Source organism: Triticum urartu, chromosome 7A (genome assembly GCF_056163025.1).
Source record: "Triticum urartu cultivar PI428250 chromosome 7A, HENAU_Tu73, whole genome shotgun sequence".
Taxonomy (NCBI): domain Eukaryota; kingdom Viridiplantae; phylum Streptophyta; class Magnoliopsida; order Poales; family Poaceae; genus Triticum; species Triticum urartu.
In genome coordinates, this window is record NC_141879.1 from 738,701,639 (window position 1) to 738,722,885 (window position 21,247).

Here is a 21,247-nt window from a genome sequence, read left to right on the forward strand (position 1 = left end):
GTATATGCCATATATCCATATATATTACTTGCTCACCTAAGTGATCAAGTAATATGGATATGGCATATATATATATACTTGATCACTTAGCTAGGATCCATCCAGTTCAAACTAATTTGCGGTTTCTTTCATAATATTATATATAATAACTCATCATCATCATCATCACCATCATCACATATTAATATATAAACTCTTGCATCATATCATCACCAACAACAGTATATACTAGCTAGCTAAAAATCATCGTAGTCGTCATTACCACTATTTAATCATCATAGTCATTACCGCTATCTAATCATCACCAACACTAGCTTAAAGAAGAAACATTCACTTGTAACAGAAGCAAAGATATCATCGAGTTCAACATGGTCATGATATTATAAGCGTTCATAACAAGCAAATCACTCTTTGAGATTAAGTTCAGGACGAGAATATGGACATGAGAGGACAAGTACTAAGAGCATGAACTAGCTAAATCACTCCTGCTGCTCCCTCTCAAGTAAAATAGCATAGAACATGTATAGCTCTCCTGATTCATCATACTGGAGCATACAGATGAATCTGTCTCCTAATCGTGGGATGCGCTTCTCCTCGCTGCCCCCTAGTACTTCTCTGGGATCGTTAACAATTTTGCTCCAATCTTTCACTATTAAGCAGTCATCGCTTTCAGAAATCCTGAATGCACTCATGTGCAATGTAGGATATCTTGGTCGTAAGCTAACCATTGACATGCGACCTTTTGTCTCGATCCACTGAGTCACAACTGTCATCGGGAGTCCCTGTTGAAGAACATCGTATAGTAATTAATATACTTAGCAATGAAAGTTTAGCTTCAAAAATAATGTATGCAAAAGATGCACTAAGGACAAATAGTAAAAATCTTACCACCTGTCCATTATAGATCTGACCGTAGTTCAATACGATCACTATTGGTCGCGCGTTTTGAGTACTAACATTTCTAAGTGCAGGAAGAAAATTTATCTTGATAGTATGAAGATCCTCAAGCCATGAAACATAATGACTTATCTCCTCGCAGTTTAGTTCAGCCCCGGGACAGTAGTAGGTCCTGCCTACCAAGCGCCGGACATGTTTGCTTGAACCGAAATAAGCTGACAATAGAAATTAGTTGTCAACTATTTTTGAATAAACAATATCAAAGACCATGGTTGAGAAAAACTCACATAATGGTAGAACTGGAGGCGTCTGCACATCGACCCAGATGTCTCTATTACCTTCAATATCATCTTTCGGACGAATATCAAAGGTGATAACCATATCAGGCTCAAATGCATAAGCCTTGCATAGTGCTTACCAAGTTTTGCATTCAAAATGGGTGTATGTGTCTGCATTGTATAATTTGACGTTGAAAGTATACCCATGCTCGGTCTTCAAGTAAACTCTCTTTATCTCCATATCATTCACCGCACTGAAACCTATCTTATCCAAGACAAAAATTCGAGCATGGCAGGGGATGCGCTAGTAGAATAGTGAAAATTAAAAATTATAAGTTGAAGCAAATGAAGTATAAATCATGATTTATTACGAAAAAATACTTGTCGTTGTGACTTATTGTATCCACTTCGAATGTCTCATCCAGCTTGATGCTGAAGCGCCTATTATCAACAAGGAAATTCCTGTCGCACAACCCGTGTTGGTCTTCACAGTGTTCGCACATAATGAAATCTTTTTCATCGTCAGACGACATTTCCTATGTTCATATAGGTGAAACATTAAACACTAACTATCTAACATTAATTAATATCTAGCTAATTCTAATATTCATCTAACATTTGACATTAATATCTAACATATATTTCTATCTAATTCATCTAACATTTGACATTAATCTAACATTTATATAAACTAAAAATATATAATTTTTTTTTAAAATAGAGAAAAAATATTTTAACAAATCACAAAAAAAATCATTAACATTAACATCTAGCTAGTTAAGTTCTATATATAGGTGAAACAATACTAGTTCTATTATTTCAACTAATTCAACTAGTTCCATTAATTCAATTAGTTCTATTAATTCAACTAATTAATTCAATTAAGCATTTACTAAAAATAAACTAGTTATATTAATTCAACTAGTTCAAATCTCATATACCTAATTAATATCTAGCTAATTCATCTAACAATTGACATTAATATTTAACTTTTCTATCTCATTCATATCTAACATTTCACATTAATTTAACATTCTTATCTAGGTAATTCATCTAATTAACAATTTGACATGCATTAATCTAAAAAACAGAAAACAGAAAATAAGTAAAAAAAATTGTGTGTGTGTGTATGTGTATGTGTGTGTACGTACGAGCGGGGGCGGCGGCGTACGGGCGGCGGCGCGAGACGGCGACGACGGGGACGGCGCGACGGGGGTGGCGCGTACGGGCGGCGGCGCGACGGGGGCGGGGACGGCCGGGGCGCCGCCCGCGACGACGGGGACAGGGACGGCCGGGCGCGCGCGACGACAGGGGCGGGGACGGCCGGGGCGCGCGCGACGCCGGGGGCGGGGACGGCCGGGGCGCGCGCGACGCCGGGGACGGCCGGGGCGCGACGACGGCGACGGGGACGGGGCGCGATACGGGGCGGGGGCGGGGGCGGTGACGAAGACGTACAGGAACTAACTGAAATTTTTCGTAAGTATTGTATATATAGAAAGGGCCTTTAGTACCGGTTGGAGCCAGCAACCGGTACTAAAGGCCAACTTTGGCCAGGCCAAGAGGCGGGAAGAGCAGGCGATTAGTACCGGTTGGTGGCTAAAGGTGGTGCGCTGCCACCCGCGGTACACAAAGTTTAGTCCCACCTCGCCGGGCGAAGGGCAGCCGCACTGGTTTATAAACCCAGCCGCAGCTGCCCTTTTGAACTCCTTTATAAAGCAGGCCTCTGGGCCTAACTACGGCGCGCTGCCCTGTGAGTCTGCTGGGCCTTGTGGGCCTGAAATTGCACGCCCGTGGTCTAGCAGGGCCACAAGGCAGCGCCCCAAATTGTATTATATAGTTTTTTTCTTCTATTTATTTCTGAGTAGTTTTTTTCTTTTCTGCCATATTTATTTTCTTCTATTTATTTTTGAGTAGTTTTTTTATATAGTTTATTTTCTTTTCTGCTATAGTTTTTTAATTTTCTACTATAGTTTTTTTTCTTTTCTGCTATTTTTTCTTTTCTGCTTTTTTTCTTTTCTGCTTTTTTTCTTTTCTTCTATTCATTTATTTTTATATACCATGCCAAGTTGATGGTTGAAACTTGATGGTTCAAAGTCTGGAGTTATAATAAGTTTAAAAAAATGAAGTGCCGGTGTAACAGATGAGTTTTCGTCTGAAACCGGCCCTGATACTTTGAAAGAGATTGTCCAATTTGTACACAAAGTGCATCTAGTTTTTGTCGTAACAGAAGAAGTCCAGAGTTGTAATAAGTTATTAAAAATAAAAAAGAGGTGCAATGCTCGTTAATTAGCTTCAAGCCTTTCGGAATAGTGTAAATTGCACTGCACATAGCTCCGTGCAGTCTACCATATTTCTCAAGGCTTGAAGGTAAGCAACGTGAGCATTGAGCCTCTTCTTCATCGTCTCTGCACTCAGGGCTTATAAACCGCTCCTAGTGCCTCTCTCTTCGCGAGGTGGGACTAAAAACAGCTTACTAAAAAACTGTAATACTGGTTCATGCCATGAACTAGTACTAAAGGTGCTCGTGGGGCCCCAGCCTGACCTGACACAACCTCATTAGTATCAGTTCGTGGGGCCCAGCCTGACCTGACGCAAAAAATATAAGATCATTTAGATCATGATCTTATATTTCTTTACAGTCTGAATTGTCAATATGATCTTATACATCAAAAATACTTTGATCATCAATGATCTTTTTGTGTACAATCTGAATTATCAATATGAGTCCTCAACGATTTGTAAACCGGTGAAGACTCATATTGCGGCCACAAATTCTACACATAGAGTTCAATGAAGAGCAAGTGCTTGTGATAGTTTGAGAAGTAACATATTTATGGTGATAAAAACCTTGTTAGGGGAGAGAGGTGGGACTAAAAACAGCTTGCCATAACCTTATTAGTACCGGTTCGTGGTACGAACCGGCACTAAATGGTGATGGTGGGGCCATAGCCTGACCGCAGGCTGCCACAGCCTCTTTAGTACCGGTTCGTGGCATGAACCGGTACTAAACACTACAACAAAATTGACATACTGTGACGAAAATCCTCATGACGATGGTGGAAAATGTCACCGATTACTGCAAATTGGTGACGATAAACGTCACTTAATTGCCTCGGCCTCTGAGCACACCTGACTACCAATTTCTGTGACAGCTTGGTATTTTCATGACGGACTTGCCAGTGTCACCGAACACTACTAATGTGTGATAAACAAAATTTTTTATCGTGTAACATCTAGTAGTGTGACCCGCCATAGCTAGTTCACGGGTTATTGAGAGGTAGGACCCATGCATCAGTTTGGGTAGTGGTACTCGCCACAATTTTTTCAAATGCTATTAAGGGTTGTATTATTTTGCCCTATCTAATACCGGCCATGGAAATACTTTTATTTACTGTTTTTTATAAACTAAAAACCTTGTTTTGTTCTCTCATTTTCCTGAGATGGTTATTTTTTTCTACTATAAATAGGTAGTGAATCGACGAAAAGTTTAATTGGACATTTGTGATCTGATGTTGTCTATCTCAAAATAAAAAATGGAAATTGAACGTGCAATGGAAAAAATTAATGCAATTATCTTGTTATTATTTCTAGAATAAATACGTAGTGGATGTGTTGAAAAGCTCAATTGGGCGTTCATGAGCTAATGTTGTTTTGCTCTATCTCAAAAATTAAAATGGAAAGGCGAGAGTAGATGGAAAATATTTTTTATTCTTATCTATAAAACAGGTAGTTGTTGGGCAAAAAACTTGAATAGGGTGCTCGTGAGGTGATGTTGTTTCGTTCTATCTAAAAAATTAAATGATTTATCTGTATGGCGAACCATCCATCTCCGCAACAGATAAAAACAATCTCTTTGTCGTCTGATCCCAATTGAAATCAAACCATCGGTTCCATCATGGTCTGGATCAATACCGTAGGAACCCGTGTGGGCGAGTAAAACATATTTAAGGTCATTGTGTACAAGTTTGGGCATACTTATTTACAATTATAAAAAAACTAGATAGAAAATACCACATCATAATGGATATATAAGATTTATTTTTTTCTAACAATCTTATGCTATTTATTTCAAATTAAATGAATTACATGATATCAAAGTAGAAATTAAATCCTGAAAATAAATCATTTCTCCGCAAAAATAACTCTTTTCCCTCCACCCAAATACTTTTTCGCTCGATTTCTCTATTCCCCCCCCCCCCCCCCCCCCCCCCCCCCTCTCATCCCCCTGTGTCCCCACTCGTCAAAGACCCAGGCAAAATTACTCCTTCTATTTCACCCGCGAAGACCCAGGCAAAATCTCTTATGCCCCGATTCAACCGGCTCTCTTCTCCCCAAGATTACAACCCCGATTGGAACGACTGGCGGCGGCAGATCAGGGGAGGTCGCCCTACAGGACGAGCTCGGATCCACGCAAACATCCCGCCCTGCGCGGATCCGGCCCTCTTCTCCCCCCAATTGCAGCGACCAGGGACGCCAGCTTGAAGGAGGTCGCCCCGCCGCCGAGCTTGGATCCACCGCATCAGCCCGCCCAGCGAGCACCCTGCTGTCTTTTCCCCAGCGCCTGGCGACGTCTCTCGGTGATTTCCTCATCCCTCTACCCCTTGGCGTTCAATGGTTGGGGTTCATGCGTACTACTACTCATCCCGCCCTTCTCTGCAATTAGTTATTTGCCACAGCCTGCGATGGTAAAAAGCCTGAACCTCCTGCTAGATAACTTTACTTATATCCTATTGATCGGTCTGTGTGCAAAACTACACTAGTGAGAACATGGTTTTGCATTTGTTATAGCCTGCTATTGTAAAAAGGGCTGAACCTGAATATATGCTACTGCAGTATAGTTACTGTTACTGAAAAGTTCAGTTAGGTATGAGATGCGTGGCCTTAGCTAGGACCTGGGAGATTTCTTTTGCGGCCATGTGCTTGTATGGCTACTCGTGCATTCAGAAGAAAATTATATGTTAAGCATTTGATGGTTGTACCCTGCTGTAATTATAAAACTAGATGCTCTCGATCGTTGTATGGTGTCATAATCAGACGAACATAAACGCATGAACTAAAGTATGCAACATATAAAAGGAGAACTAATTACAAGCAGGAAGTAGTGCATCCTTGTATCCATGTATCTACATGTCCGAATAAACTAGCTTATTGATGCACCACTTTATCTATGCTAAAATGCGAAACTGAATTCTATTTTTGTGGTTCTGATGCCCCATAAATAGTCCTTAACTAGTGCTGTCAAAACTGAATAAAGACTGAGACAGCACTTGATTTTGACTCGCTAAGGAGATGTTTAGCTTTGTATCAGTGTACTTTTCTCTCCAGTACTAGTTAAAAGAGAACTAAACCTAATCTTTGCCATGCCTCTCCTAATTTAGCTACCCATGATGTTAAGCGTCTGAAGCCCACAAGCATTTTCAGTATGCCCAGAACTTTGATAAAAGCAGATACATTGTAAGCTTCAGTATTCTACTATATTCATACATGCTAAGCTGGGTAAAATCAAGCTGCTCCTACTTTGCGAACATACAGCACCATCCATCGATCCTTAATTCTAAAAGGGTAGTAAACTTTCTGGTTTCTAAACTATGCCAGTAGCTACGGCAATAATATTTTTTTCCTGTTTTTTGTTCTGAACATTTTAGTCCTGTTTTCCTTGGCTTACTGGCTGTTGATTGCTTTGCTTGTTAGATCCCAATGCGTGAGATCATCATTTATATACAATATTAGTGCATCATGTGCTTGCATCCTAACTTATCTACTTTGTTATATTCATCTAAGCTCCAGGAAGGGGCTTTGAGAGATGAAGAGGAAGCCACCATTTCTATGTCCAAAGCAATGGTAATATATCGTGTGGACTTACATCTTAAATAATGTGTACATCAGTGTGGACTCACTGGCTTTAATTATTCTTGCTTATATCATGTTTAATTATTCTTGCTTATATCATGTGTATGTCATTTTGCACTATAACTATCACAAATAGTTGACTAAAGATTGATTCATGTTGTTCCTCTACTCTTTTAGACAATGCTATCTATGTTCACTGCCCGCCTTTTTGAACTAGTGTTGACATTGCATAAGTCACTGTTGATTCACTGCCTTCTTTTGCTTGACTTGTTTGACCCAGGTACCTAAAGGTTGTACCATGCCAAAAATGAAAACGCAAAACTGAGAAGCTGCCGAGCATCACCAAAAGACTGAATCTAGGTCTTATGTTTCCACTTTCAGCAAAATTGTAAGAATTCCAAATACCTTACTTCCAGTCCTATGTCTATCGCATCTTGTCATTATATATGGAGTAGTAATGTTAGATTTTTATAAATCTTGTAGAAAAAGGCAAGTACAATAATCAGGACCCAAGTCCCATTGAGTTTTTCAAAGAGAACCATACAAACAACAAGACTGACATCATGAGCGAGCCGGCACATCTAGCCTATGTAAGATTTCTTCCTTTATTGTTTCTGACTTGAAATAGATTCTCATATTGATTCAGTGTATCCATCATATGAACTTTGCCTTGAGCATCAATGTTTTCCTTTATACAATAGAATGTGACTGGAAAGAAAATGGAAACACAATCAGAAGGTGAGCAACCAGTGTCTGATTCAATGATTGTGGCTGAAGTTCTAAAGGAAGAAAGCACCAATAGCACCTTCCTTTCCAGCATGAGTTATGCATCAAGATCCGAGAGATCTGGGAGCTTTACTTCATCAGCACAGATCTGAGTTCTAGAATAAAGAATTGAACAAAAGGATGGCGAGGCGAGAGATGCAAGGGACAGGTACTTATCTTGTTTATCGTTGTGTTCTGGTTGTTTCTTTTTTCTTGCTTTCCTGCACGTGCACAGAGCCCTCATGATAGTGAGAAAATGAAAACACAAATATTTGTGAATAATACATTCTTTTTTAGTTCTTGTAACAAACTAAGGAGTGCTTCGTTGTTTATGTATGGTTTGATTCAAATCCAATAATCCAAAGTAACATAAAAAATAATAAATGCTTGTAATGAGAATACATGTTTTGTTGCATGGTCTTTGTTGCTGCAACACAAAGGCATGAGAATAAGGTTGTAATGTATGGTTTCTAATCCTGAAATCCAGTATGATTTGTTGATTTGTTTATGTGCTTGATTTTTAGAAGAACAATATAGGCTGGTTTAATTTGATCTAAAAAACTGTTGTCCAAGCATAGTTGCTTCTTGCATGGGTTGCTGACTTGATATCTTATTGGTGATGCTTGATGTTTCTCAAAACGATAAATGAAATTTATCTCTTGGTTGTCCATGTTTTTAACCATTATAAGTTGTTTTGGGTTTTATTGTTTCATTTGCCAATTCGAATGTTCGCTTTCACATTTAATAATGTACCTCTCTATTTTACATTCATATTTTGATAGATTGTAAGATTCTTAGTGGTACACTTGTACCTTGTTATCTTGTCTATTTTCATCTCATCAGGATGCAACGTTCTTGTGCTTTGTCGATTTATAGGCACCGATAGGAGTTAGTGGCGAGACTTGAAGCACAAGCGAGAGCATTTGAAGAGATGCAGAGGAAGCAACATGAAGAATTCAAAGATGTGAAGAATATCCAGCAAGAGAAGAATGAAGCCTCGTAAAAGAAGCAACAAGAGACGGATAACCTGATTGGTTTTCTCTTAAGTGCTCAAGCAACTCTGCAGTCCCAATCCAAACCTAATGGTGCATGAAGGCCATCCTTTTGCGATGGAAAGATAGTTGTCGAATCATATATTGCAATCATCAGGATAACACATGTGGTCTTTACTTATCTAAATAGTGCATTTCAACTTGTGTATTGTTGTCTCAAACTCGTGGGCTAGTGTTATTTTTTACAATCATTTATGTTGAGAGGACAACTGAGCTAAGATGATGAAGTATATAATATTGTAAATTTATGATGTGATTTGGATCTTAACTTATTTATATAATGTGATATGAATTAAATACTTATTGTGATATACATTTGGAATACAGTGGACTTGATAATTTGTTGTGATTTAAATTCAAAATAAATTAAATATTCATTAATAATGAAAGTAATGATGCTGGCAATGGGATAGTCTACTCGGGCATTAGACGTTTCATGAATTTAGTGACGTTGCTATATCACTAAATATGGTACAATATGGCATATTTCCTCGGTAGCGTGTGACATTAGTTGGTTGTCATGGAAATAACAACTTGATGATGTTCTAGAGAACGTCACTGAAGGTCCCATCTTCAGTGATGTTATTTTGCACGCGCCATCACTAGGAGTAATCTGTGACGGGGATTCCATGACGATCCTCATGACGCCCATAAAACGTCACTTAGGGGTAATTTGTGATGTTATTAGCTATTCGATGACATTTTTTGTCTCGTCATAGTAGGCCCGATCTCTTGTAGTGAAAGATTCGCCATGAACCGGTACTATTGATCGCCGCCATGAACCGGTATTATTGATCACATTAGTGCCGGTTCTGTTATAAACCGACACTAATGTGGTTCACATCTGACCCTTTTTCTACTAGTGATGTGTGAATAAATGGATTGCTTCAATATGAAATAAAAGAGGACATTCAAAAATCTGAAAGGAGGTGGACCTTCATTTGTTGTTGTTGAGGTTTTGCTCATGTGCATAGCCCAACCCCAAGCGCCCCGGAGCGCCGCGTGACCTGGCCGCGTGGAGGCCCTATGGCCCTCACTGGCTCATCTTCTGGCCTGTGGCTTCATATCTTCGGGAAAAAATTCAATAAAAATTTCATTGATTTTGGAGCGCTATTTTTTTTTCTTCTATTCAATTTTTGACCATGATTTCAACCTGCCCTATAGTTTCTTGAGAATTTCCCTCTCCCTGTATTACATACATTTCAGAGGAAAAAGAATTAGAATTGAGCAATAATTCACAAAATATCACTACTAAAGAGTGAATTATAATAGTTATGCAAAATGGATGTATCAGCCGGTAGCTTGTGGATGCAAAGGATATTCCCAGTGTCAACTGTGCCACACCAATCCATGTCCTCAGTTGTGGCTGGGCACTAGAATAGCAACAAGAAACAATCCCAGTTCAAAAAGTTGAGTGAAATCATAGAAAAAGCAAATAATCCCCAATGCTACAAACCCTAACCCTAGTTCACCCACAGCGGGATCGCAGCAGTGCTCTTCCGAGAGGCGAGAGTCGGTGCGGTGGGGAGAACGAGGAGCAGTGTTTGAGAGATAATCATGGAGAAGGGCGATGAATCAGGCGATTGGGGACGGCGACAGGTAAAGAAGCACCGTCTTACGGCCATTTGCATGGGTCGTCAGCCGCTGGCACGTTAGCCCTGACTATGGGTCCCACATGTTGGGTTTCCTGTCCAAACGCGATCAATCAATCATTTTTGTGGCTCTAAATTTTTTTACTGAAAAAGGGTGAACTTTTTGGTGGCTTTTGTGCACTACTTGATGTCATTGTGATCGTTTTCGGCAATTTATTCTTTTTTTTCATGGATCAGTGAAAAAACAACAGTGAGCAGGCAGGCAGAGCAGAAGAGCGATTGGGCGAGCATACTGGGCCGTGGACCATGCAGCACACCCTTGTGCGCTATACCAGTGCATGATATGTTTGCCCAAAAAAAACAGTGCATGATATGTGAGCTATATAGAAATAACAAACCACGTATTTCTACTTTCTCAAAAAAAACCACGTATTTCTAGCACATGTACTGTTCACTATAAAAGTACATGCATTCTTTTTTCTACAACGCACATGAAAACGTATCTCTTGGTGAAATTTTACATGCATCTAGTAAGCATCTATAAGTACATGCGCATTTATTTTCAATTTTTTTAACTTAAAAAGTTGTTTTTTTTTGAATTTTTGAAAATTCGGGCTCCATGGATCCCGGGAGCAAAAAAATCCACCCTCTATATAATTATACATCAATAAGTACTTATGTAGTGTAATATATTATTCAGAAGATTAGAAAAGAAGAAAATAGTTGCTGCTAGGCGGGTTCCTTTCTTGTTGTTCGTGTACACGCTCAGGCGAACGTCACCTTTGTGTTGCTGTACATGTTTCGTGTCCGTGTGTTTGCTAGCAGATCGCGAGGTCCATCGGGTTCCTTCGGGTTCGTGACTTCGTGTTGTGTCGTGTGCTTACTTCACCTTCGAAAGTGACAACAAGGAGACAACAATGAGTCGCCTAGCATTTGGGATAAAAGTTATTAGCTTGGAACCCTCCGCAGCTAATATTTTATGTGTCCGCCCTGTCCTATCGTCCCGTCCTCAAACCACTAGTGCTTATAAGTTCAGGCTTGCAGTACTCTGTGCGCGGAGATGAGCCAGATTGATCACAAGTTACTAGAGCCAGCTATATATGGAGCTGGAGAGCAGCACGATGGACGCGATCGCGGAGGCCAGCCTCGACCGGGATAAACTGCCCGCGGCGCTGCTCCTGTGCGGTGTCCTCGAGGCCGCTGGGGCATTGTGGCTGCTCGTCTACAAGGGTCCCGGCGGCGTCTTCCTCCATCATGGCAGGGTGGTCTTCTACTCCTACTACGCCATTCTCGGTGTCCTGGTGCTCTTCGGGTGTGCAGAGGCCTGGGTTGGTCTCTGGGTGAACCAGCGGCTGTGCGACAGACGAGCAGTCGGGAGGACCATCGTGTGGTGCTCCATCCTGCCCCTCGTCCTCATTGCGGGCCTCGGAGGCTTTGCGTCCGCCATCCCCAAATAGTTCCCTCCTTTAAACATTTTTTGTCGTTGTTTTTGAAAAAAAAAAAACTTTGTGTGATACTCCCTCCGTCCCAGAATATAAAAACGTTTTTGACACTATGCTTGTGTTAAAAACGTTCTTATATTTTGGGACAGAGGGAGTAGTACTATTAGCAAATACTAATAATTTTGTTCCAAAATTCTGTGAGCATGTATGTATTTGTGTGTATATATGGATGATGGAGTGCTTGGATATGAAATGAAATAAAGAGAAATTTATATAAAAAAAGAAATCATGAGGACCTTCATTTTGTTGTTGTTGAGATTTTCGGCTCGTGGCCATATCCCAGCCCAGCCCAGCCCAGCCCAGCCCATGTACACAGACGGGCAGGCCTTTCAAGCTCTAACTCGACGATAACCCATTGGGGCCCAGCCTGTAACAGTTTGTATATATATATATAAAACCAAGGTGGGGATGAGCTGCCGTCTCGCCTCCAGTATTTCTATTTCGCTTTGCTTCCTCCGTCCGTCCGTCCACTACACCTGCACGGCCGGCCGCTTACGAACTGCAAGCTCTCCCTTCCGCCGGATCTGCCGATGGAGGCTGCCGGTATTGGGTGGCTAGCGCAAGAGATCCTCTCAAACCCACTGATCGGAAAGCCCCTTGACCCCTGGGTCCGTGAAGCTGGGCTTGAAGAAGAAATCGAGGGGCTCAAGTCTGCAATCAAGGGAGTCCGTATGGTCGTCTCCGCTGTTGACGGCAGGGAGCTCGGCAACGAGCCAGTGGCTGAATCTCTTGCTGATCTCAAGGAGGTGCTCTATGATGCGGCCAACGTGGTCGACGACCTCGACTACTACAGGCTCAAACAGGGTAAGCCTGCTTACAACCTGCAGATTACTTCAGTTGTGAGTCTCTGTTGCAAAATACAGTCAAATTAGATTCTATCTGAGGAGCTGAGCTCAGTTCTTCAGGTGGGGCTGTAGAAATAACCGATGCGTCTGTGAAATGTTTTGGTCAGTCATACGAGTTGGTGTTCTGTTGGAACGCTTCATGTATGGTGGATCAGAATTAATTTTGGTGTTCTAAATAATCTTATGCTGTATTAGTTTACCGAAGGAGTAGAATTTATCGGAGCTTCCTTCTTTAGGTAGACGTCTAGAAATAGACAATGTCGATGCCGCCTGTGAAATCTAGTGTTGTTCACGCTTTGGTCACTTCATACGAGTTGCTAGCGTTTTGTTGAAATGACTCATGTTATGTTTAGTTTCCTCCTATGAAGCACCGATACAGCTACACCGGTTCGGCAATACGGGGATACGGCAATTTCCAGAAACATCAATACGGCGAGTATGTATAAATAAATGATAAAATGACGTGTAATAGATACAAACATAATAGAATGTGTGAGATGAGATCAAAATACTGGCCCATTGGTTACCACCAAGTGAAGATTGGCTTGCTGTCATACCACTCCCCGCAGATGCCATGTCGTATTTCCCTCCCTAGAAGTAGACAGCAGCAGCAAAGTAGCAAAATCAGTCATCAGCAAGCAATTTTATCCCACTAAAATCGAAGTGATAGCCTCCTTTGTGCAGCTATTTCTCTGCGAGCTAGAAGGCATCAAGCACACAGTATAGTAGTAGTACTACGTAAGTACGGAAGCCAGCAAGCAGGCAAGCAAGCACACCCCAGGCGGTGGAGGCGGCGCTCCGGAGTCGCCCTCGATCCCTAATCCCTGTTGCAGTCGAACATAGTGCGAGAGACGAAGGTTAGGGTTAGTGGTCGCAGGCTATTGGTCCTCGCTTGGGAACTGCGTCTCTCGCTCGCCAACGTCTCTGTGTCCCGCCATGTGACGAGCGTGTTCCTAGCTGTGTCGGCATTTTCTTTTTTCTTTTTAAATAAAAAAGGTACATTTTTTAAACATAGGTATAGACACAAGCGCTCATATACACGCGCATATACTCACCCCTATGAACGCACGCACGCACACGCTACCCCTATACCGTTTTGCTGAAAGTGGGGGCCACTTGTCAGCATTTCATCCTACCTTCTATCTAGTTCTTCTCACCTCCCTAATTTCTCTCTCTCTCTCTGTCTCTCTCTCCCGAACCAGCAGCATGGAGAAGCGCCGCCGCCCATTGCCATGGCACCCGAGCTCCACGAAAGTCACCGCCGTTAACCCGCCCTCGCTCAGATCCAGCAAGAAACAAGCCGCTGCCGCCTTCCGCACCTCGGTTCCGTGCTCCTCCACTCCAATCCGAGCCCGGATCTGGCAAGAACCAGAACAGGCGGCGGCCCCTGTGGCGATCTGCGCGCCTACTCCTTGTCGTCCACGGCCTACGACCTTTGTAGCGTCGCCGCCGCGCGGCGCGGCCACCGCGAAGATGAAAGGTGCCGTCCTGGGGATGATCTTGTCCGCCATGTTGCCCAGGTAGAGGGAGGAGGAGGTGCGCGGAACAAGAACTCGGGACCAGACAAGTTTCGCTCTCCTTCGGCGTTGTTGCGGATGCCTGGCGCTCGGGCACCTCGACGGGGCTGGACTGGTTGCACGGCACTCGGGCGCCTAAGAGAGAGGAGAGAGTGGTGGCAGCTGGGGAGGAATAGGATGGGAGAGGACGGGCGGCGGCGAGGTGATGCTGTGATGAAGATAAGGCGAGCAAAAAAAGAAAAGTTATTTTTTTTTAATTTTTTCTTCCAATGTCAGGTGGACCCCATAGGGCTCCACACATGATGACATTGTTCCAAACGTCGCCGTTACATGAGTGATGTTAAGCGGCGTCGCCTCAGCCTGACCGGTGGGTTCATCTGTCATAAACGCGGTCAACCGAGCCAATCCGCCAATCAATTTTAGTTACAAAAAGAAAAATTGTTGTAGACACGATGTATTCTGCCAAAATAATGTAACCTCATGTTTTCTGCTAATCTAGCCTTTAATTTGGTGGTTTTATGCAATTTATTGCTTATTTCAATGTATCTATAAATTTTGCCATGGTTCTGTTTCTAAATGTAAAAGAGCGAGGGAGTTTGAGCTCACATGACCATGCTAACACTTCCCTTTTTTTTGGCACAGCTACTTGGACATCAGTGGTCGATATTGATATACCATCAACAAGTAACAGTCGTGGGAGGAGGCAACGGTCCAAGGCATGGGACCATTTTGTGGTTATAAGAGATGATAATGGAAACCCTGTCGAGGCAGAATGTAAATACTGTCACACTGTAGTTCAATGTAAGACTACAAATGGGACAGGGGTTTTGAGCAGGCATATCAAGAGTGCTGGTTGTAGGGCAAGTCACCAACCGCAAGACCCTTCCTTGAGGTACTCCCTCCGTTTCAAAATTCTTGTCTTAAATTTGTCTAGTTACTAGATACATCCGAGAGTATAATTTACTCCCTCCGTTCCTAAATATAAGTCTTTTTAGACATTTCAAATGGACTATAAAATACAGATGTATGTTGACATATTTTAGAGCATAGATTCACTTATTTTGCTCCGTATGTAGTCACTTGTTGGAATGTTTAAAAAGACTTATATTTAGGAATGGAGGGAGTACAACGTATCAATGTCTCTCTGTTTTTCTTTTGGGGTACAGCCTAATTAATTCATAAAGGCAGAATTTACTCGTTTCTGTTCTTGGTATTCCTTTATATAGACGATTTGCTTAAGAACCCTTTTTTTTCTTATTGTAGCATAAGCGATGCTACTGGAAATGGTTTTCCTGTTCCAGTTGGTAATTCATCCAGTAGAAAAAGGAGGAGAATTGATGAAGAACCAACACAGGTCACAACAGATAACGCATACCTGTCGAAGAAGGACGAATTTTCCAGCAGGTTACGACAAATAATTAGTCAATTGAAGGGTATCCAAAGGGATATGAGCAGGCTTCTCGACATACTTGGGTTTGACTCTGCTAGAACTACAAATCACCGTCAGAGTACAACCTCGGATCCATGCCGAAGAACATCAAGTCTTGTTCAAAGAAAAATGTACGGGAGAGCGGCAGAGAAGAAATTCATCATCAATTTGATAAGAGAACACAAATCAGCTGCTGGTGTCACTATTCTTCCTATTGTAGGCATTGGAGGAGTTGGCAAGACATCTCTTGCTCAACTTGTATACAATGATCCAGCAGTGGAAAATCAATTTAACCTCAGGATATGGATTTGGGTGTCTAACATCTTTGATGAAGTGAGACTCACAAGGGAGATGTTAGATTTTGTGTCCGAGGAAACACATCAAGGGCTTTGCAGCTATGCCAAGCTTCAGGAGGTCTTGAAGAATAATATCAAAACGAAGAGGGTTCTACTTGTTTTAGATGATGTCTGGGATGATAGAAATGATAGCCGATGGGACCAGCTATTGGCTCCTTTTACGTCTGACAGTGCAAACAACAATGTCATAATCATGACAACTAGAAAACCATATATTGCAAAAAGGAGAGGAAACGTTGAACCAATTAAGTTAGGTGCATTGGAAAGACAGGATTTCTGGTTACTGTTTAAAGCATGTGCATTTGGTGATGAGAACTATGAAGAGAAAGAAAGTCTAAGTGACATAGCGCATAAAATGGCACAAAAATTAAAGGGAAACCCATTAGCAGCGCAAACTGCAGGAGCACTATTAAGGGAACATCTTACCGTTGAACATTGGACTAACAATCTGAAGCATGAATACTGGAAATCCCAGAAACTATGTAACGGCATCATGCCAGCTTTGAAGCTTTGCTATGACGAGCTGCCCTACCATTTACAACAGTGTTTTTCATATTGTTCTATATTCCCATATAGTTATCTGTTTCATGCCGAGGAGTTAGTTCGTATGTGGATTTCACAGGGATTTGTGAAGCCTGATTATTCAAGTAGGAGTTTGGTGGAAATGGGATGGTCCTATCTAACTGACTTGGTGAACTTGGGCTTCTTTGAGAAGGTTGAGGAAAATGAAGAAGTCTTCTCTTCAGGCAAACAGGCATCCTATGCCATTAGAGATCTTATGCATGATTTTGCAAGGGTTGTTTCAAGAATGGAGTGTGCAACATTGGATGGTATATGTTGCAATGAAATATCGCCAACTATACACCATTTATCAATTCTAACTGATTATGTATATCATATGGATGATCAAACCAACAACATATCTCGTAGTGAGAAGTTTGAAGAAGAAGTACGAATTGCATTTACATCAGTGAAAAACTTGAGGACATTGGTGTTAATTGGGCAGTATGACCCTTTTTTCTTTAAAGTCTTCAAAGAAGTGTTCCAAGACGAACATCATTTGCGAGTGCTACATTTGTCCGCAACATCTGCTGATTCTCATTCCTTCATGTGTGGTTGGGTAAATCATACACATCTCCGGTATCTAAAACTTGAGGGCGGTCATGTTGAGCTGGGTTCACCGTCTCAAGTTAAGGGCAAGTTTTCCCATCAAATGTTAGATGGCAGGCTTACCTCTTTGCAGATAATTCATCTAGATAACTCTGGAGGGAGCTGGATACTTCCATGTTTAGAAAGGTTCCCGTTCCTTACAAGGTTGAAGTTGAGCAACATGAGGGAAGTAAGAGAAGTTTCAGTTCCATCTTTGGAGGAGCTAGTTTTAGTTGAGATGCCAGAGTTGGAGAACTGTGTCTGCACTTCTCTTGGAGATATGAACTCAAGTTTAAGGTTACTGGAGATCCGAGGTTGCCCTGCACTCAAGATGTTTGACTTGCTTGAGAAACATCATAGCTTCAAAATGGAGAAAAATACATGGTTGCCCAGTCTTACAAAATTCATAATCTGTGATTGTCCTCACTTGCAAATATTCGCCCCTCTTCGTTCTTTAGCCACATTTTCTGAACTTTTAATCAGCCGAGTTTCAATGTTTCTCACGATCGACGGATATTCCATGGAAACATTCAAAATTAGGCAAAATTGTCATTTGGGTGATTCTTCTGGTGAGATGAGACTGGATGACAAAATCTTCGCATTCCATAATCTGAGGGACCTCAAACACTTGGAAATAAAAGGCTGTCAGAATCTGGTGTCTATTTCACTAATAAGTTTTTCTCATCTGGTATCCCTAGAGAGTTTGAGCATAGACAACTGCACAAAACTCTTCTCTTCAGATATTTTTTCACCGCACACACATGAAGACGTGATAGCTGCAGATTATAATGCCTTGCCATACCTTGGAAGTCTCAGTATTGTTTCATGTGGAATAACGGGGAAATGGTTATCTATGATTCTTCGACATGCGCTGGCTATGAAGGAATTGGTGATAAAGGACTGTCCAAACTTGACAGAGTTGCAGATTGAAGGGGGAGGAAATAGTCGGTCGAATCTTATCCTAGCCTCGGAGGCTTCATCATCAGGATATCTAAATGATTGTTCGGCTTGCTTGGCTCATGATGGATTGTTTTGCGTTCCATTAAATGTCACCTCCTCTCTCAAAAAGATAATTATTTGTGAATGCCCTAGTCTAATATTTGATGGGAGCAGGGAAGGCTTCACTGCATTTACCTGCCTTGAGTATCTAAAAATTGAGGAATGCCCCGAGTTGTTCTCGTCTTTGGTGCACGGAAGATTGCTCCTCCCGCGATCACTTGAAGAAATTGCAATTGATGAGTATTCCCAGGAAACCCTGCAGCCCTGCTTTCTGAATAACCATACATGCCTCAAACATTTAGCAGTATGTTATAGCGAAAGTTTGAATTCTCTAATGTTGCACTCCTGCACGTCTTTGGAAGATTTAACAATTAGAGCATGCAAATGGCTCGTCACATTACACGGCATGGAATCACTTGGAACCCTCAGGTCTTTGGTATTACATGGAACCTCAAGTTTGGAATTTCTACAGCTGGAATCCTTCACACTGCTGGAAAATCTTCATATTGTAAGATGTACTTCACTCGTCACACTAGAGGGCCTGCTATCCCTCGTGAACCTCAAGCATCTGGTAGTCAAATCCCCTACCACGTTTGGAGAGAGTTATGAGGTAACAGGTGGAATTTTCGCTAGACTGGAAAGTCTTGAAATCGAGGATTTGTCTCGCCTTACCAGGTCATTCTACAAGGGCCTCACCTGCCTCCAACGACTACAGCTATATCTTCTGAAAGAGGCGAGACTAACAGATGATCAAGAGATAGCGCTTCTGCTCCACAGGTCCCTGCAACATCTCCAATTTTTCCATTGTCACGATCTCGTAGATCTTCCGGCGGGGCTGCACAGCCTTCCTTCCCTAAAGATGTTGGATATTGAATCCTGCGCAATCTCAGAGCTGCCGAGGGAGGGCCTCCCACCTTCGCTGGAGAAACTGTATATAGGTGGTTGTGATGATCTCGTAGATCTTTCTGCGGGGCTGCACAACCTTCCTTCCCTCAAGGCATTCGAGATCAGCTATTGTAAGCGCATCTCGGAGCTGCCAAAGGAGGGCCTCCCACCCTCACTGGAAGAGCTGGAGATCAGAGGTTGCTGCAACAAGCTGTCAGAACAGTGCAGATTGCTAACAACAAGTAAGCTAAGGGTCAAAATTGATGACCGCTGTGTGAATTGATGACCTTGTAACTTTATAAGGTAGAGTTTACTTCTAAGGGCATTTCTAGCCCATCCCATGTAAAATAGAGGAGTAAGAGTAAACCTTACTGAAGTAATTCAAACTTATTATTAAACTTAAGCTACACTACTCATAGGTCATAGTGGAGGTTGAGCCACTCCTTCCTCGACAGGCCACCGCCGGTGAGACATGGGTCTGGGCCGGTGCCGTCGTCCTCACAGTTGGGGAAGATGCTCCGCCACTCCTCTACGTCGAACTCCTCCTGCTCGCCGCCCTCCTTTCCGCCCTCCTCGCCGCCTTGCACCTTGTCGTCGGAGATGACCATGACCTATCCGTCATTGTTGGCGAATATCGCCTGCTCCACCTCCACGAGCTCGGGGTGCTGGCGGCAGAGGTCCTCGATTTACGCCTCGGCGGCGGCCTACGCCTCATGTCGCTCCCTTGCCTCTCGGTCCACTCGAGCCATCACCGCGCTCACTACACCCGGCATCGGCAGGCCGAGGTGGAACGGCGCTGTCCCGAACGGGAAGTTTAGCCTCACCACGGAGCCTTGGAACCGGACTTGCCACTGGTCATACTCCATTGCCGCGAACTCCGCCATGTGGAACATGCCGACCCACTTCCTTTAGTGGGTCTACCAGTCGGTTATCTCCGCCACACATGTCCCCCACGCGCGCTGCCACACGCTGAGGTATGTCCTCGTCGGCGGCCGCGGCACAGGGAACTTTGGGAAGTTAGTGAACCGGGCGGGGGCGGGCAGATCAGCGAACGGCGTCGGCTCGAAGATGCACCAGTAGATGATGATCCACGAGTGTGGCGGCGCGGATCCGCAATTCGGATCAGCGGTAGGGACCTCCGGCCACCGCGTCCAGCCATTGGGAGGAGAGGGGCCGGCGGGGAATGGCGGGGGGCACTGCGGCCAGTTGGAGGAGAGGAGGGAGATGAGGGGAAGAGAGGAAGATATTTTTTTACTCATCCGGCGAGCGGTGGAGTAAATATAGGAAAATTCACCGCGGCCAAGTATAATTTTTACTCCACTAATGATTATTAGGGATAGGCTAGGTCACGGTTAGAGGAGTAAAACCGGGATTTTACTCCTCTAAGGGCATGTACAGTGGTTGATAAGATAGTCTTATCTTAAGTTTTACATGTAATTTAGAGATGTCAAAAAAAGATGTCTACAATGGGTCATTTCTTAGTCTTATCTTCAATAACTAGTTGTTTCTAAAAACGTGGTGAGACATATTGTGCTAGGAGATCATCTCTTGTCTTCTCTTAAACGTGGTGAGACATATTATGAGCCGTATGCATCTTTCTGATGCAGAGGCCGGGGTAATACCCCTTTTCTAAAAAAAAAGAGAAGACAAGCCTTTTCTTACGAGTTCTCTCTCCTCCACCTCATCATTTATCCTACGTGTCACTCCTAATATAGCACCATTGTACATGCCCTAACCAGTTATTGGGGATCGGTTGAGAATGCCCTTAGTTCGACCACAAATCATGTTATTTCTTGAGTTAACACAATAATCGTACAATTGTAATTTCTCGAGTTAACATGTCGAGCTAGCCTAGTGTCCTTTGGTGAATCAGAATTTTGTTCATTAGGAGTTTATGCAAGCACCAAAAGTTATTCTCTGCGGTGCTGCTAAATCTCAGTATCTGTGGCTGTGGCATCGCCGCGACCGCTGTTTTCCTTTTATGTTCCTTAGGCTTGTTGAGCTACCTTTGTTTGTGTCGTGTGGTGTGGGTCTTTCTGTTAAACTCGTTGGCTCTAATGGTTTGCTTATATAAAAAGTGGGGTGAAAGTCTTTTTTAGTAATTTCAGTGGACTGAGACTTTGAGTGTTTC

General features: G+C 42.7%; 1 protein-coding gene and 1 long non-coding RNA gene across 3 annotated transcripts; both read left to right on the forward strand.

Annotated features, from left to right (window-relative positions):
* Positions 1–5,476: 5,476 nt before the first annotated feature.
* Positions 5,477–9,110, forward strand: LOC147962526 (uncharacterized). Of its 2 annotated transcripts, none has more exons than XR_015612364.1 (6): positions 5,477–5,752; positions 6,957–7,016; positions 7,306–7,413; positions 7,509–7,615; positions 7,727–7,959; positions 8,667–9,110. It is a non-coding gene; the product is annotated as an uncharacterized LOC147962526 (long non-coding RNA). The 2 variants fall into 2 exon arrangements; XR_015612365.1 differs by having other exon boundaries at positions 6,963–7,016.
* A 3,356-nt stretch (positions 9,111–12,466) lies between these two features.
* LOC125531434 (uncharacterized) lies at positions 12,467–19,399 on the forward strand. Its single transcript, XM_087534217.1, has 6 exons — positions 12,467–12,750; positions 14,966–15,190; positions 15,562–16,156; positions 16,226–16,837; positions 17,021–17,066; positions 17,202–19,399. Exons 1-6 carry the CDS (start codon positions 12,467–12,469, stop codon positions 19,397–19,399), a joined length of 3,960 nt encoding a protein of 1,319 aa, XP_087390343.1.
* Positions 19,400–21,247: the final 1,848 nt, after the last annotated feature.

Excerpts from the sequence above, each read along its gene's own strand:
- LOC125531434 (XM_087534217.1), top strand. The coding sequence starts at position 12,467 with ATGGAGGCTGCCGGTATTGGGTGGCTAGCGCAAGAGATCCTCTCAAAC. Across the intron at positions 12,751-14,965 it reads CTCAAACAGGGTAAGCCTGC|TGATATACCATCAACAAGTA; the intron begins TTACAACCTGCA and ends AGTGGTCGATAT. Across the intron at positions 17,067-17,201 it reads TACATCAGTGAAAAACTTGA|GGGTAAATCATACACATCTC; the intron begins GGACATTGGTGT and ends TCATGTGTGGTT.